General features: G+C 40.6%; 1 protein-coding gene across 2 annotated transcripts; it reads right to left on the bottom strand.

Moving 5' to 3' along the window:
• Positions 1 to 745: 745 nt before the first annotated feature.
• Positions 746 to 13,307, bottom strand: LOC147027611 (uncharacterized). Of its 2 annotated transcripts, none has more exons than XM_085877141.1 (4): positions 13,153 to 13,307; positions 9,780 to 10,002; positions 4,291 to 5,008; positions 746 to 3,085 (listed from the first exon to the last, which is right to left on the bottom strand). In XM_085877141.1, the coding sequence occupies exons 2-4, from the start codon at positions 9,880 to 9,882 to the stop codon at positions 2,827 to 2,829; spliced, it is 1,080 nt and encodes a 359-aa protein (XP_085733267.1). In that variant the 5' UTR covers positions 9,883 to 10,002; positions 13,153 to 13,307; the 3' UTR covers positions 746 to 2,826. The 2 variants fall into 2 exon arrangements, with proteins under 2 accessions (XP_085733267.1, XP_085733268.1); XM_085877142.1 differs by lacking the exon at positions 13,153 to 13,307 and adding an exon at positions 12,463 to 12,672.
• Between the last annotated feature and the right edge of the window lie 3,532 nt (positions 13,308 to 16,839).

Below are 16,839 nucleotides of genomic sequence, written 5' to 3'. Positions count from 1 at the left end.
TGGTCCAGCAGCTATTTGACCAATGGGTACACATTTCAAAAATTTACCCCAACAACAAGAGTAACGGGGGAGGGAGCTCTTGCAGACCTTTGACATGTCACAGGTAAAAACTTACAGCACTTAGTGTTTCAAAAAGCGATGGTTTATCTCCATAAAGATCTTGCATCTGTTTTTTCTATTACCGTTCTCGTGTACCTATCAATCTGAAGTCGCTTTTGACAAAAATTTTACGAGATAAGATAAAAGCCTAAAATACAATGACAGATAACAAATGTATCAAATACAGTACAAGATATATTTTCGATGTCATGTAAATGTACAAGGAAAGTACTTTTTTCCTCTTATTTGCATTACATTAAAAATTTGACAGTTAAAGATCACTTTGAAGTGTATTTTGCCATAAAGAAGTTCATCACTGCTACACATTGCTTGTTGCGATTTACAAAATCGTACAAAAGTTTGGTAATTCTGTGGGTGTGTAGTTTGTACATCTAAACATTGTAGAATCGAAAACGGTTTCCTTGACCCCCAGCGAGGAGGTGGAGACCACTTACCGCTTTCAGCTGTGCATGTGGTTGACTGACCCCTTCTGGAAAGAGAGTATTACGAGCCAGGGGAAAAAAATAAATTAGGCTCACCTTCCCCTCCCAACCGTAACCAGGCTGCTCCCAGAGGAAATGGGTGTTTCTAGTGTTCTGAAACAATCTATTTTGTGTACCAAAGGAAAACATTTCACAAAGAGAAGTACTGCTTTGCATAGCTTTATTTTTTCCAATCAAATTATCCATTATCCAAGCATACATGACTGTGATAAAAGGCACACACACAAATTTACAACCATCCAGTAAACATGACATTGAACAGGAAATGTCAAAGTCAATAACTTTACACTGCCAAATGTGCCTTTTCAATGTAAAAATTTCAAGAAAACACAAAAAGTAATCAAAGGAATGTATAGGGAAGTGTAAAACTTTTAATAAATTAAATCCACATTTCAACTTTCCACAAATAGAGCTTGAGGTTGAATGACTACAACTTTCTAAATATGCAAATTAAATCAGCACGATAACTTTATTCACACAAAATCTGACCCACTTACATGAATAAGCACAATGTCCTTGAGGGATATGTTATTATTTACCCTGAGCTTGCTTCGCTGACTGATTGTAGATTATATTTAGATTAGATCCACAAAAATATGAAAAGTTTGCTCTTAGAACCTGGTGAGAAATACTGCAATAAATGCTGCTATCTTTTCCTGTAGTGCTGAAAAATGTATTTAAACTCATTCATAACAATATCACTCTGTGTACAAACAAAAATATTTGTGTAAACCTATAGCACCATAAATATGTAACCTGTGGGGAATGTAAAAGCTCATTGGGAGGCATTGGGCCTCAGGAATATATATATATATATATATATATATATATATATATATATATATATATATATATATATATATATATGCTGTATATTCATTCCAATACAAACTATTTAAATGGAATTTACAAATATCAGTAAGTATATGTATTGACTATAGACTGACAAAACGAGGAAAGTTATAATGGAATATTAAAACAAAAATGTATCATACCATACATTAAGGCCCCAAACCACGTACCAACAGCAATATGATGCATGGTATGCCTATATTTCTTAGCTGACAGCACAATTTTGACAGGGTGTTGAAACCTTTACACCCTTCATGCACACCAGAAAAAATTCAGATAAACAAACAGCACACAAGCAATTCTGGTAAAAGCAACAAAATACATAAAAATGGCAAAGTAATATATTCCAACAGTTAACTGCAAGCACAAATGTTTTGCAGATGCTGAACCCCATGGTATCTGAGGACAGAGCTATTCAGAAATTGTTCAGTACAATTCAAGATACAAATGAGTTAAAATCTTTGCCTGAGTCTCCTGCAAGTTTTTCATCATCATTTTTGTACTTTGGTTCCAGCTTAAAGATACATACACACATACACAATACACACACACACACACACACACATATATATATATATATATATATATATATATATATATATATATATATATATATATATATATTAGTATGCACTTTCATAGATATCTGCACATTCATTTTCCTCTTTCATTAAAAGTCACAAAAACCCACAATGCAGTATTTTAATCAACAGTAAAAGGCGACCATCAAGTTTTAAACCAGTGGCTCAGAGACTGCAGGAAAATAGTCCTAATTTATCAAAAAATAAAAGTTTTTTGTTTATATTCTATGATACCAAGAATTGTGGAAATCCATCCATTGCAAGGAAATTATTGTACGACATTACTGGTCGGGGGAAAGCCACAGGTTATCAATTCAAGCGCATCAAAATCTCATCCCCATAAACTCGCTCTTTCTATCCCTGCATTATGTACTTGGACCAAATATAACAATCGACAGCATTTATGAAGGCCTTACAAAGCAGAAATTCAAAGTAAAGAAAGTGCTTTCACCCACAAACCTTGTTTGTCACTGCTAGTGATGTCTGCTGGACCGCAGGATTGGAAGGCAAGAAGCAGGACACCAAATTTGAAAGCAGGGAATTTGTTTTGCCATCCGAGACATGTTTACAATCAAGAGCATATGAGCTAGAAAGTGAACATTGTATGGCAAACAAGCAGCACTTATCATCTGCATTGATTATAAAACAGGTACTTTAAAGTTTAGCATTTTATTAACATCAGACAGAACATCAAAAGGACAGAGAAGATTCTATTATCAACAAATTCTGAGGAAATTTTTTTTGAAGATAGAGTGGAATATTCTTGACCCAATGATTGTAAAATTTCACTTTCAATAACCTCGGGCCCTGGTAATTGGTTGCTTGAGGCCTCCAAGGAAAAGAGTGCCTTTCCATGTTTGCTTTGATCGAAACTTGGTCTGGTTATTCCTGAACAGCTGCCGTCTTGATAAGGTTGGCTGGTGGTAGCCACTTTGAACATGGCCGGAACGCCGGATTAGGTTCACGGTGGGCCGTTGTTCTGCAGGAGATCTGCTGTGGATGATAGTCCGGTGTGGATGTCTGCTGTTTCTGACTTGTTTTTTATCAGTGCTGCAGGGCAAAGGTAAAATCAGTGACAAAGCATGGAGAAATTTACCCTGCAAAATTTGGTTCTGAATAATGAAAACATAACATGTCTAATATTATTGCTGTTGTCATGAGAGGAACTACAATAAGCTGTCTCTCAATTACCTCCATCACCGAAGGTGGACGGAGATTATGTTTTCACTCCTGTCTGTTTGTGAGCAGGATATCTGAAAAAGTTACGGATGGATTCAGACGAAATTTGGTGGACAGGTTTGGTGTGTGACAAGGACAAATTGACTCAGTTTTGGTGAAGATCTGGACACTAGAGTTTTAAAAAGTGATTCTTCACTATTGAGAGATAGTGTCAGAAAAAAAAAAAAAAAATATATATATATATATATATATATATATATATATATATATATATATATATGTATATATATATATAGCATGATATCTCAAAAAGTTATGAACAGATTCGGACGAAACCTGGTGGACAGGTTGGGTAGTTGAGAAGAACAAACCAATGAGATTTTGTTGCAGGTTTGGATGCAGATCCGGCTTATCAGTGGGATACAAAATGTAAACTGTTCAGCCTGGCGGTGGTATGCACTCTACCGAGTGCCGTTGTAGTTACAAATGTAAATATAGTGGAATTTATAACACACGTTCCTACTCGATCCTCCCTCAAATGTACCATATAAGTAGTTATACTTGTTAGTTAACTGATTGTAATGTTGCTATCATCATTCCACATTATCACTCATTTTTATGAAGGGGAAATGTCGATTGCTTCAACTGATAAAATTTTTAAAGAACAAGGTTGCTGGTGGCCTCTTTTGAGACTTGATGATGACACATCCAAAACAATTGCTGAAGGCTGATGTAAACCATGAGGCCAGTCAGTGTTAAGTGCAGTTGAAGATAGCAAAATCCACACATTAAAATCATATTCACAAAACCCTCTATACTAATTGTTCACAATAGATATACTGTTAGAGATGCTCACTTCATTGAAGGAGGATAATGGTGTGTTCAATACATGCTAGTTGCTCACAAATGGACATACGCTTACACTTCCTAATATGTATATATTCCTCCCCCCCCTTCCCCACCACCCCCATCCATTTCTTCCTCCCTCTCTCTCTCTCTCCACTCTGCTCCACTCCTCTTCCCCGCTTCCTCCCACCATCATCCCCCTCCCCTTCGTCCACTCTCCCACCTCTCACCTGTCAACTGTCGCCTTCACTTTCCGTTGTGCTTTCTCCACTCTTGCATCGACTACTCGTCCCCTCATTTTATCATTGGAATTATTGGTTGCAGGATCTCTTTTTCCACCTGGGTTGGGTCCAGCTTTTTTGCAATCATTAGATATCGAGTGTCCATCATGCACATCCTGTTTTTGCCGATGGTGATAGACTGCATACACGGACATGCTGGGATGTTCAATAAGCAGGTTTTCCAGAGGACTTGGTTCTAGGCCATGGGAAGGCCGTGCTGCGAAGCATGGTGGTGGTGTTAGCAACCAACTTTCCTCAAGCGTATGTACCTCATTTGATCGTGGAAGCTCAGGCAATAAGGGATGAGAGCAATATTGTGGAGGGGATGGTGCAAATACCCAGTCTTCCTCCACATAATAACCATCAACATCAGTTTCTGAAGGTGGACGTCGGGCTGGAGAGGCTTCGTCATTCTCATTTTTGTCATCTCTTTGGATGGTATCACAGCTGTTAGTGAACAGAAACCCATCTATGTCATCACATGATTTATTACAAGCAGGGAGAGCAGCACAGAAGTTCATGCTTGAAGTCAGGGAGGATTTTTCTGGATCAATCTCCAAAAGCCAGTCATCACAAATATAAAATTCCTCTGATGGTGCATCATCCAAGTATTCTTTTGGAGCGGAAGAATGTGCAGATGTAGGTAAAGATTTTGAGATGCTATCATCTGTGTAGACAATGACACAAGAGAGGGTATGGGAAAACATCAACAACTTTCAAGTGGTATGTTTATTACCAGCCAAATTGTGACTGAAACTGTATTCAAAGATTTACATTTGAGTCCTCAAACTAATGGCAGATGTGCCAACATTCACAGTATTTTATGTTACGAGTCTTGCAAAATGAACAAGCTAGGACTGCGTCCAATACCTGCATAATGATTTATTACCCCATTCCATTAGCTGTGTGTTAACATTCAAGTTGTAGTACATATATAATAACTGGTATAAAAGCCCATCAAAAATGACGGTTTGGAGATATTTTATTAAAAATATTCAAGGAGACTTGAAGATATGATGTTTCGAAGTAAGAACTCGAAGGGCACTCTTTGATGTCACCAGATAAACCTCCACCCACATTATGACATCATTATGCATACTTGTACCAAGTTTGATTAAATTCCTGAACCCAGATTCAAAATATTAAATAATTCTATCAGCCAGACCATGCTTCCGATGAGGTTCAAATTTAAAATATATTCACCTTGCATACAAAATCATAATTTTGACATTTCACGTCGATTGATGAAGCAGTTCAAGATAATTTTTTTTAAGAATTACGTTCAATCCAATATGAATGTCAGACCATGTGACCGATCAATTATTCATGAACATTCTGGTATTCCCAAGGCTTGGGGAACATATGAGTGAAGTATCCCCTCGATCTGCCAAGCTGTTTTGGAGAAGAGGATTTTAAAGAGTTTATTCTTCAAAAAAAAAATCATAGCTGCCAAACCACGTGACCTATGATGTCATATTGTGAAGGTTTTGTTCCTCATGGATAAGCGGTCATACCTGCAAAGTTTTGCCTCGATCTGTACAGTTGTTTCAGAGAAGATTTTTGAAGGTAAAAACAATATGGCTGCCGAACCACGTGACTGATGACATCAATTCCCCCCAAACCCCACCCCCCAATATAATTTAGCCCAAGATGAACCTAAAAAAATTCATACTGATCAGATAAAGCATTTGATGTATGCAATTATGCTGTATAATGAAGCCACCTATGACATTAAAAAAAAATGCTCCTTTCCCCTGGGAGTAAATCACTTGTGCCAAGTTTAAATTTTTTCCATGGAACGGTTTCAGAGATAGAGTTCCAAAGTTTTTTTTCCCCTTTTTTCCAACATGGCAGCCACACCACTTGACTTATGACATCATAATTATCATTAAAACATTCTACATGAGTAGTCACATCTGTTGAAAGTTTTGTCAATTAAGGTAAGCAGAGAAAACGGAGCAAATTAGCATGGACGGACACACGTACGTCAGCACGTACGGACGGACAACCTGAAAACAATGCCTTCGGCGACTTCGTTAGCGGAAGTATAAAAAACAAAAAGTGTAATTTTAAAACACTACGAATGTGGCCCTATTTCCTTTATCTTCTGGGATGTTTCTTTTCAGTGGTAGAGCCTCGTGAGCATGCCAAATTCTGAAGCCTTGCCCTAGGGTCAGGTGTGCTTATATCTTCTTTATTTATTTGACGTCCTACGGACATCGCGTGCAGTGAATTTCACCTCCCTGTACCTTGTATGTATTGTTATTGTTTTTTAGAAAACATTTCTGTACACCACCCTTGAGGCTCGGTTTACAAGTCACTGTGTACAATTCCAATAGAAGAAACATCATTACTTTTTAATTGAAACCATTTTTTGAGTTTTTTTTTTTTGTCCTCAAAAAGAGACCATGGTGAACACACGGTCATGCTTGGCCAAAATATTGGCTTTCAAACCCCTACTCAAAACATCCTTATGAAGGGGGACAGACAAATACACAAATACTGTACATAAAAACACATTGTGTTTTATATATGCAAGTGGAGTACCTGCCTTATGGACGATCTTGTTGCAAGCATGCAACACGTTCTTCTGATGCATACCTATATTTCAGCGGTATATAGGTAACTGACAGCTCTTTGTAGGCAAAAATAACAACCCAGGTTACGTGCATGAAGCAAAAACATACCGACTGCTTATAATTCAAAACACCTCACTGCGCTGGAAAAAAATGGGGACAAGAACACTGTCTTGTAAATGGTGGAGACTTGTGATACCCTCCCTCACCCGGAGGCGACGCTACACGATACACATTTACATGGATAATTTTTACCCTCCTCCCCCCCCCCCCCAAGACCACCGGCAAAGATAAAAACATCCCTCTACTTTAATTGGGGTTATGTTGATACTATGCAGAAAGTCTGGATGTTATCAGCCCAGAACTGTGTAGGAGTGTAAATAACAAACACACAAACACCAGTCTGTGGATTATAGTCAGGATATAAATTATGTCACAACTTTAAAGACAGCAGTAAAGTACTAACCCTCACCAAAACACTACTACTGCAATTCAGGCAAATACTGACAAGATGGAGCTTGAATGTTTGGGCTGGTACTCTTGCTAGATTCCCAACTTCCACAGACTCAGATGTTGGTTACATGTCTAAATTTGGGCTTGTCAGGTCCTTGATACATTTATGAGCCTCAGATAAGCCTGGTGTTGGCTTAACGGTTAAGGTGCCTGGCTGAAGACATCAGGGTCTGGAGTTTGAGCTCCTGTCTACCCGTTAAATAACACCAGGCAGGTTGATTCAGCCTCTCATCCTTCCGAGGTCAGCAAAATGAGTACCATCTTAATGGAAACGGGGGGCACAACCTCAGTGGCACAGCCGTGCTCCCAGCAATGATGCAAACAGCAGCCACAGGCTGCATATTAAATAATAATAGAGCCTCAGGTATACTGTAGTTTTACATCTATTTTAACTGAAAACAATTACCATGGAACTTTACTTCCCAATCGTTGTTCACCGATTGATGCCATTGTTAAAATTAGCCATAAATTTCATCAAATCTTTGCATCCTTTCAAACATTCATGTTATGCAAGGAAAAACATTTTTCAAACATGATGTTTGAAAAATATTTTTCCTTGCAGAAATTAAAAAAACTTTACAAGCACTTATTACACAGGACAAGCATTTATTATTTAACAAAATAGCACAGCAAATTTAAAACGAAAACGTGTTAAGTAGTTGGAAAAACGTTATGCAGAAATGTTTGATCAACATTTAGGGCCGAATTTATGAAAAGCGTTTCAATCATGCAATGATCACCCGTTCAAAGTTAGTTGCCAATCGCTAAAGAGTGATTATCTAATGTGGATCAAAACCTAATCACAAGCACTTAAATAATGAAGGAACTTTTACACATTGGTGAGGGCATGTTTAAGAGTGTGTTTCAGGCCATGAATCAAGCAATGCATTCATTGCTTATAATTGGTAGTTTAAATGGGACGTTTGCTAGAATTAGCTCAAGAGGAGGCAGAAGATGATAGGAATAGGGTAGTTTGCCGACGTATATTGAGAATCTTCGAGAATAGATGGAATCCTCTGGAGAAGTTGACATCAAATTTGTCCGGAGTTAGACTCTCAAAGGAATCATTTCGTTGGCTGCTGAATGTAGTGCAAGATGATCTGGATTAACCTACAATGAGAAGCAATGCACTGAATCCCTTCCAACAGTTGTCCACGGTGCTTTGGTTCTATGTAAGTGCATAATTTCAATGTTGGAGGAATGTGCGGTGTTTCACAGGCTAATCAGCTGTTTAGACGTGTACAACTAATCGCCTATTTATCTCCCTTCATAAATTGCTATTGAAACGTGCAATTAGTTTAAGGGTTAGGCGTGTGTTTGCAAGACGCTGGCTAAGCAACCTTTCATAAATTCGGCCCTTACTCCTCAACCGTGACATATGATAATTGATCAATAGATGACTGATGAAACTTTTAGTTTGTTTTGAGCCTTTTGAAACAATTTAACGGAGTATTCTTTGTTAATCATTAACTTATTTGAACCTTGTATAAGGCAATAACATGACACTTCTGTTTATTGAAATTACTTAGAAATTAAGCTACTTGCTAATCAATAAAAGTCCATCAATGTTTGTTTTGCTACCTTTTGTTGGGCTCACGTCAGGATATTTATGAAAAATCACAAGGTTTAAATGACACTTTGATTTTTATTGGCATTTAATCAATTCATTTCTTAAAGTGAAAGTGCTTTTGAAAAGTCTTTTGTTGGGTACTGTCAATATTACGAAAAGAGCTAATTGTGGCTTTGCTTTGCAATCACTTCTGATGTTGGTAGATAGTATCCATTTTACGTTATAAGCTCTGATATAGTAAGTACAGTGTAACTTTTAAATATCTTACATCTTTATCTGATATTTATCAGGCAGCACAGTGTATTACTACGACTTCTAATTATTTAACACTTCTAATTGTTCCCACCTTCTTGTGGGATCTGCTGGAGAACATATTTGGACAAAGTCTTTCATGGACTAGTTGACCAGGCCTGACCTTCAACTGAAGGCACAACATGGAATCTCGACAGTATGCTGACGATGGCTCGCCTACTCTTCACAAATTTAGTGCCCACCAATGACCAGCAATGGGAACCGAGTCCTCCAGCTTAACACTCTCAAATAGACAATACACACATTGATGCCTTACCATGAGTGAGAAACACCAGGGTGACAGTTTATTGCTTGGTTGAGATACAAACCCAGGCTAGACAGCTCAAAGGGAAGTGTACATACTGTATGCTAGCCTGCTGGCTCTATTTATCAAGCGGAGTATTTACAGTTAAACAAGCTACATAAGGAAGTTTCAAGAATAGGTTTAATAAAATTTGTAAATGAACAAAACCATTAATCCAACGCACCGTTTCTATCAACTAGGATCCAGCCTTCCGTGCACTCAATTTCAGACAGCTGACCAGCAGAGCCATGCTCCTCAAACAGCAGACTGCAAAGATGGCGAAACATGGCTCAGTTGAGTCTCTGTAGTATTCACTGGCCAAGGACAGTGCAAGCTGGATCAGCTCGTGCCTGGCAGATGGCAGGTATCAAAAGTTTCCCCTCATGCAAGCATCACAATTCACATCCCTGGAGAAGAAAGAGGCTTGTGAATGGATTATGAACTGAGCAATTTCCAGTGACAAAGCAAAATTTAAATCTCTGCCAAGTAATAAACAGTACAAGTACGTAATACTGCCACTTGTTTTTTTGTTTCTTTTTTGTTTGTTTTTTAAACGCCAAATTTCAAGTGTGGAAAGGCAACAGTAAAGGAAAAGTAAATCCAGAGAGAGTCTCATGTTACATGCTGCTTGGAGTAAAATCAACATGACGAACAATGAACCAAGTAATATCAACATGCCATGGCATCATCCTCCATTTCAGGGCAATAACTTTATTACATGGGGCACATAACACAGGTGCCCATGAAACAGGAGGAGGCTTGCGACATGTCCTTCACATGCCTAGTTTTCTCAAACTTTTTTGGAGGTAATCTTCAACGACTTATATGAAGTGTTGCCCTTCTGCAATTTAAAATGACATAAAGAAATAAGGAGCTATATGGAAGACGTAGAGGAGAGTATGTGAAATTGGAATTGTTAATAATGGGCATGGTCAAGTTGAAACTTCAAAAGTGATGCTTAATATCTCAGGGTCAATGTGTATGCTCTTTATAAATGGACTGTTTCTTTGATTGTGTTTTGACATTCGGCCACATTATTTTAGTGTTGTTGCCGATCTGGTCTATGGGGTAAGATGGGGAATATATTAGAGTAGTTATTTCATAGTAGATGTTAGCACAAGTGTGGTGTAATTCCCACAGGTGATAAAACGTATTGAGTATGCGTTTCCAAAGGTCTCGTCCCACCCCCACCATCCAGGTGTCTGAAACTAAGCTCCGCCCTTCCTACATTCTTGATTTGTCTCTGTCATTTATAATATGTCTTCGTGTGGATTTGATAAGAGTGATGGGACCATCACAGTGCAGAGTTTGTAGGGTTCCTCATGGGTGTTGGTGCATTTAAGAACATTGGTTGGTTGTTGGTTGCTCAGTTTATTGTGTGTCATTGGAGCTGAGAGCTTGTGAGTACTGGATGGAAGGCACACAGGGTGCAGCAAGCACAAGCTCCGCACAGACGGGACCTCAGAGGTAGACTGGGCTGATGCATCAGCTGAGAGTGGTTGTGGGGAGTAGGACCATATGGGCGAGTGGCACTCATGCAGCCCACGTTTTATTTTGTTTCGTCAATGTCCTGAGCCCTGTGTCCCCCTCCCCAAATGGAAGCATTTGGCATATGTGGTTAGCCCGTCATGATTCCAGGTTATTTATGCGTATAGTTATTTATTATTCATTGTGAATGGCCGTTGTATGGCCATACCTTCTCCCGTATCTCCATTTCCTTGTTAATAAATACCCCTGTTTTAATGAAACCTTGCATGGTCATCGGGAGCGGACTCCATAGCGCTTTGAGAATTGGATTATTAACAAGTGTGACAGGCAGATTGGGTCTGCACTAATGTGCCTCAATAGTGGAACGTCCATGAGCCCCACTAAGCTCTTCCCATCAGCGTCCCGCCACGGTCGGAGATGCCAATTCACGCTAAATTAACCCGGTGGACGTGGCGACCTTTTTGTCCCATAAACACCGGGAAACGTGATGGTCATTGAAAGCAGTAGCAATATTTACAGTACCATACTATGTAAACGACATTATCTTGAGTTTGGTGCCTGAACAGACTTAGCCACGATTGTGTCATGCTGTACATCACTCGGGCTATTCCTTTTTTTTCACGAAGTGGGCCCTCTCCTTTGTGAAACCCCTCATACACAGCTCCTATTGAAATGCTGAAGCCATTGCATTTTCCATCCTTTTGAATACAAGTCTTTAATAAGCCTCCTCTCTGCATGGAAACTGTTTCAGTTCAATCATACAAGGCGTTCATTTCAACGTCACCTTGTTAATCTTAAAAAGCACACCGTTAAGTGAATCAATGTCGACCAGACTCGGTGGCATCACAGAGCTTTGAAGTGTGTGAGGTCGCTGGTTTGAATCCTGGCCGAATCATACCAAATATTTCAGAAATGGTACGTGCTGCTTCGTTGCTCGGCTCTCAGCATTTTTAAAAAGGATAGAGCACGGACAAAAAAAACCAAAGGTTGTGGCAACCATTGTGCAAGCCTTGATGGACCTAATGGCACACTACTGCGTTGCTGAGCACCATAAATATTAAACATCCCATTTTAAAATCTATTGTTGACAATTTAAACGAGTGTACCCTGTTCTGGCAAACTGACCAGCTCTTTAACCAAGGACTATCGTGGGATCTTTTGTTGCGCCCACAGGCTAAATGGAGACAAGACGAGCACATCCAAACCACGAAGTCCTGTTGTTGTTGACATATTGCCAAGCTCTATATTGAACTTGCAATTAATTAATTGATTGCAAATCTATCAAAACAATCGAGCTCCATGCTGTGATGTATTTTGCAGTAACACTGCACGAACGAGTTACTTTGTGTCATTGTGACCTGTAAAACAAAACGTCTCACCGTTTTCCCACGCCAAACAGATGCATCATCGCCTCGTTTCCAAGACCCAGGTCGATCATCAATTTCATCTGCACGTTTCTGGGCGCTGTCCAGCAATCGAGGCACCGAAAAGTTCGTGGCAAAAAATTTTCAAAGAAGCAGCAAAAGGGGAAAATATTAACCGATGACGACGAGTGTAAGTAACTCTGCGGTCTGCACCCTGGACTAGATTCTGAGAACGCATCGGATGTTTTCGTCACACCCATGAAATATTTCATCATTCAGCGAATACATACCGAGCCTCGAACAAAAGGTGAAGTTTGCGTGTGTGTGTGTGTGTGTGTGTGTGTGTGTGTGTGTGTGTGTGTGTGTGTGTGTGTGTGTGCGTCGCCTTCTGTTTGTTTCAGTCTTTCCAAAGGAGGCTCGAACTTAAGCGTTCTGCCGTGACGCAGAAGAAAAACAATAGATTTATTTATAGAACAGACCTAATTTGAATAAAAACGTTAATTATTTAGAGCTTGGGTTTTTGAACACACTAGGTCATGATTCGACAGGTAGACAATGGGAGGAAAACACACAAAAAAAAAACCCGTTCCAGGATTTCAGACAAAACACCTGGGACATCGAGCACATTCCCAGCCGTCGTACACTCTCGCCTTAAATCAGAGCCCTTTATAAAGGTGACGTCGAGACGTCGTGCATTTCGCTCACCTTGCGGACAAGTGGAAACGCTCCAAACGTCCCGAGCAAAGCCGCTTCGAGTCCAACAACCGAGCCGTGTACTGAACCTATTGTGTGCGCGCGGCTCGGGGTTTGATACTTTTCCTGCTGTTGTTGTTATTCGGACAACAGCTGATCGTCAGGACGTCACCGGCAAATGCCGTAAAAGGAGCGGCGCTCCAAATTGGGTGGAATGTTCCCAGCTGAGCAAAATCCCGCCAATCGGCGCGAGCTCCGCGAAGACGTCACCTCTCTCAAGCCAATCGTCGGAAAATAATTCCCGATGACGTCACTGAGTTTGCGTGCAACGCGCTGCCTTGTTGCTGGGGTTCAGTGTTCGTCCTTTCCCTGGTTTTTTTTTTCCTTTATCAGCATTTTTGAGTTCAAAGGGTGGAAACAAAATGGCTTCGCCGTGAACAACATCGCAGCACCCAGATTTTACAAATCGTGCCAGCGGGAATTCAGCGACGTGTGGATTGCCAACGTACAGATAAGCATTTGAACACAATCCGACAGCCAGGTATAAGGATGACAAGAACACAGATAAACGTTCCTCCTGCTGCTGCTCCTGCCCCTCTTGCTCCTCCTCCTGCTGCTGCTCCTGCCACTCTTGCTCCTGCTGCTGCTCCTGCCCCTCTTGCTCCTGCTGCTGCTCCTGCCCCTCTTGCTCCTGCTGCTGCTCCTGCCCCTCTTGCTCCTCCTGCTGTAATATCTTACAGTGATACGATGTGGCTGCAGCTTCACTCCATTGACGAGCCTTTGTTGAATGTTTTCCTTTCCCGGCCACCGGAGTATTTGCCCGCCTTGTTGAGAGTAGCCACCATCGAAGAGTGAAATATATTCCCATGACTTATTAAGGATCGCTCCGGGGATAAACGCTTCGGCTGTTCGGTGCCTAATGGCCTGTCCTCTTATTTCATTAAGCAAGTTTATTCGGGGTCACATTCCCATGACCTTTGTGTGTAAGATCGTCCGATCTGGGTGCTTGAAGGAAGAGGGAGGAGTTCCTATTGTTAAAGCATTGTTACCGCTGCGATTGTTCCGTTTGGACTCATTTTATGGATAGTTTCCCATGAGTGGGGATTTGCTGGGAAACAAGATCAAATCTTCCTCTGCAATCTTCGAGGCTGCTCGCTCGACCTTCGGTATTGACGTTCAGCCATATCGGACGACCATATGGGACCAATGCATGGGGGGGGGGGGGGGTACAGGTGACAGGTATATGCCAAGTCGAGTTGAAACTTCAAGCAAGGAAGCAGCACAGCACACCTGGTACGACTCTCGGCCAGAGTTCCAAACTAACCACCGACCTCCCAGACCCAGAGAAGATGCTCCAAACATTCATTCCGCTCGGTGTCTGATTACATCAGCTTTGTTTTACAACAATGTGAGCGACTTCGTTTATTTTTATGTCGAGTTTGTTGCATTTGCAAGAACGTTTTTCAAAAGGGCTTTTAAGGTCACGGTGATGTTTCCATCTAACGTTAGTAAACAGGCATTGCACCCTGTACCTCTGCTCACGACGTATGGAATGATGGTGCCCTCTGATGGTGGTGTGAGATGTGACACTGCAGGTGTGGATCGAGGAATTTAAGTTGTGGGGAGGTGAGAAAAAAAAATCCACATTGTATTGAAAATATATAATTTCGCCGAGCAGAGCGAGGGGAACATTTTTGTGGGTGTTTCTTTTTGTCAAAAATTCTGTGTTCCTTGATCTGCTTTTGCTTTAGCCACAGACCTACTGTGATCGTCGCATGTCGAATGTGATTTGAGGTCACCAACAGCATCTTTCCAATTTTGGAAAAGTTCACTTATCAATTTGCTTGGGTGGCGGTGTGCAGTGTCTGGGTAAAATCAACAGGAAAAGCAATAAAGACCATCACCTGCTTTAGAAAGCCTGGTGTTGGCTTTGCGGTTTGGGTGGTGGCTTGGGATTCTAGGGTTGTGAGTTCGAGTTCCGTTGGCTACTGAATTACACACCAGAGGGTTGACTCAGCCTGTCATCGTTCCGAGGTCGGTGAAATGAGGACCAGTTTACTGGTAATAAGGGTATTGTATCAGTGGCATAGCTGTGCCCCTAACCAATGATGCAACCAGCAGCTAAAAGGGCAGCACACGATGGGAACCTGCTTCAGAATATGATGTGAAACTAAACATTTTGAATCTTTTCATGCATCCAGATGATTTACGCTTGTCCCTGTAAAGTTAACCTGGAAACAAAGTTATTTTCTGGTTCCCTGTTAATGATCAGATTGAACTTCAGATCATCGGTTGCATGAAGAGGATTATAATACCTTATGTCTGATTTAATTGGAGTTTGTTCAAGCTGAACATTCATGTCCACATCGGTGTCGATCACACGTACATTTGTCTGTTATTTGTTCTGTCCTGTTATGTTTTCATCAACATTCTCTGTGTCTTCAACTTCTGCAAACACAGATTGATAACCCCCATCTTCAAAGCCCCCTTGGTGTTTACTTCTCTTGCACACAAGTCTGACAACCAAAAGAAAGTCAATTGAGGATGTTTTCTTATCATGGGCTCAGTGCATTTGAATAAGTTATTTAATTGTTTATCATTTCAGAATCTTTACGATTTATGAACAGATTTTGATTCGTTTTGATTAACAATAAATAATTAAACATTCATAGGATGGGATAAGAACTCGGGATCTCTTGTATTACGTCACAACACCCAGTATGTGCTCTCTTTCTGCTCTTTCTGCAATGCTGGATCGTCTGCAACTCAAATCTGCATTATTGGCACTTTCAAAAATCTTCGGTTTAGCAGTTTTGTTGGACCCTGACATTCGCGGCTTCGACATTCGCAGCATTTTTTCAGGAACGTAGCTCCAGCATTATTTAAATGGGAAAAGGGGGGATAGGTTCCCAGTGGTTCGTGATTCATCAGGGAAAATTGAAATTCTTGTGAAAAAATGCAAATAAGCCCACAAAGATTGAGAAATCGCCAAAAACAATCCCCGCAAATACTCAAAGCACAGGGCCATGGATGTGGAAGCTGCGCTGAGGGCAGAGTAACTATAAGAATCTACATTCATGCTGTCCCATGCCCTGAGGGCAGAGTAACTATAAGAATCTACATTCATGCTATCCCATGCCCTGAGGGCAGAGTAACTATAAGAATCTACATTCATGCTATCCCATGCCCTGAGGGCAGAGTAACTATAAGAATCTACATTCATGCTGTCCCATGCCCTGAGGGCAGAGTAACTATAAGAATCTACATTCATGCTGTCCCATGCCCTGAGGGCAGAGTAACTATAAGAATCTACATTCATGCTGTCCCATGCCCTGAGGGCAGAGTAACTATAAGAATCTACATTCATGCTGTCCCATGCCCTGAGGGCAGAGTAACTATAAGAATCTACATTCATGCTGTCCCATGCCCTGAGGGCAGAGTAACTATAAGAATCTACATTCATGCTGTCCCATGCCCTGAGGGCAGAGTAACTATAAGAATTAATGCTGTCCCATGCCCTAAGGGCAGAGTAACTATGTGAGAAGCTGCATTCAGACAAATAAGGCGGCACCTGTCACTTTTGCTCTCAGTGTTGGGGAATGACGTCATTCACACCAAATCTCAGCTAATTGAAAATATCGATCGTGCTCGGAATTGCAAAGGAAGAATTTAAAAGACTTCACATGTCCTTCTTCTCAA

The sequence above is a fragment of the Eptatretus burgeri genome, chromosome 4, assembly GCF_056783735.1.
Source record: "Eptatretus burgeri isolate ZD-2024b chromosome 4, Ebu_testis_v1, whole genome shotgun sequence".
NCBI classification, from domain to species: Eukaryota; Metazoa; Chordata; class Myxini; order Myxiniformes; family Myxinidae; genus Eptatretus; species Eptatretus burgeri.
Note: the sequence above shows the minus strand (reverse complement) of the source record. Positions and strands in the feature narration are given on the sequence as shown.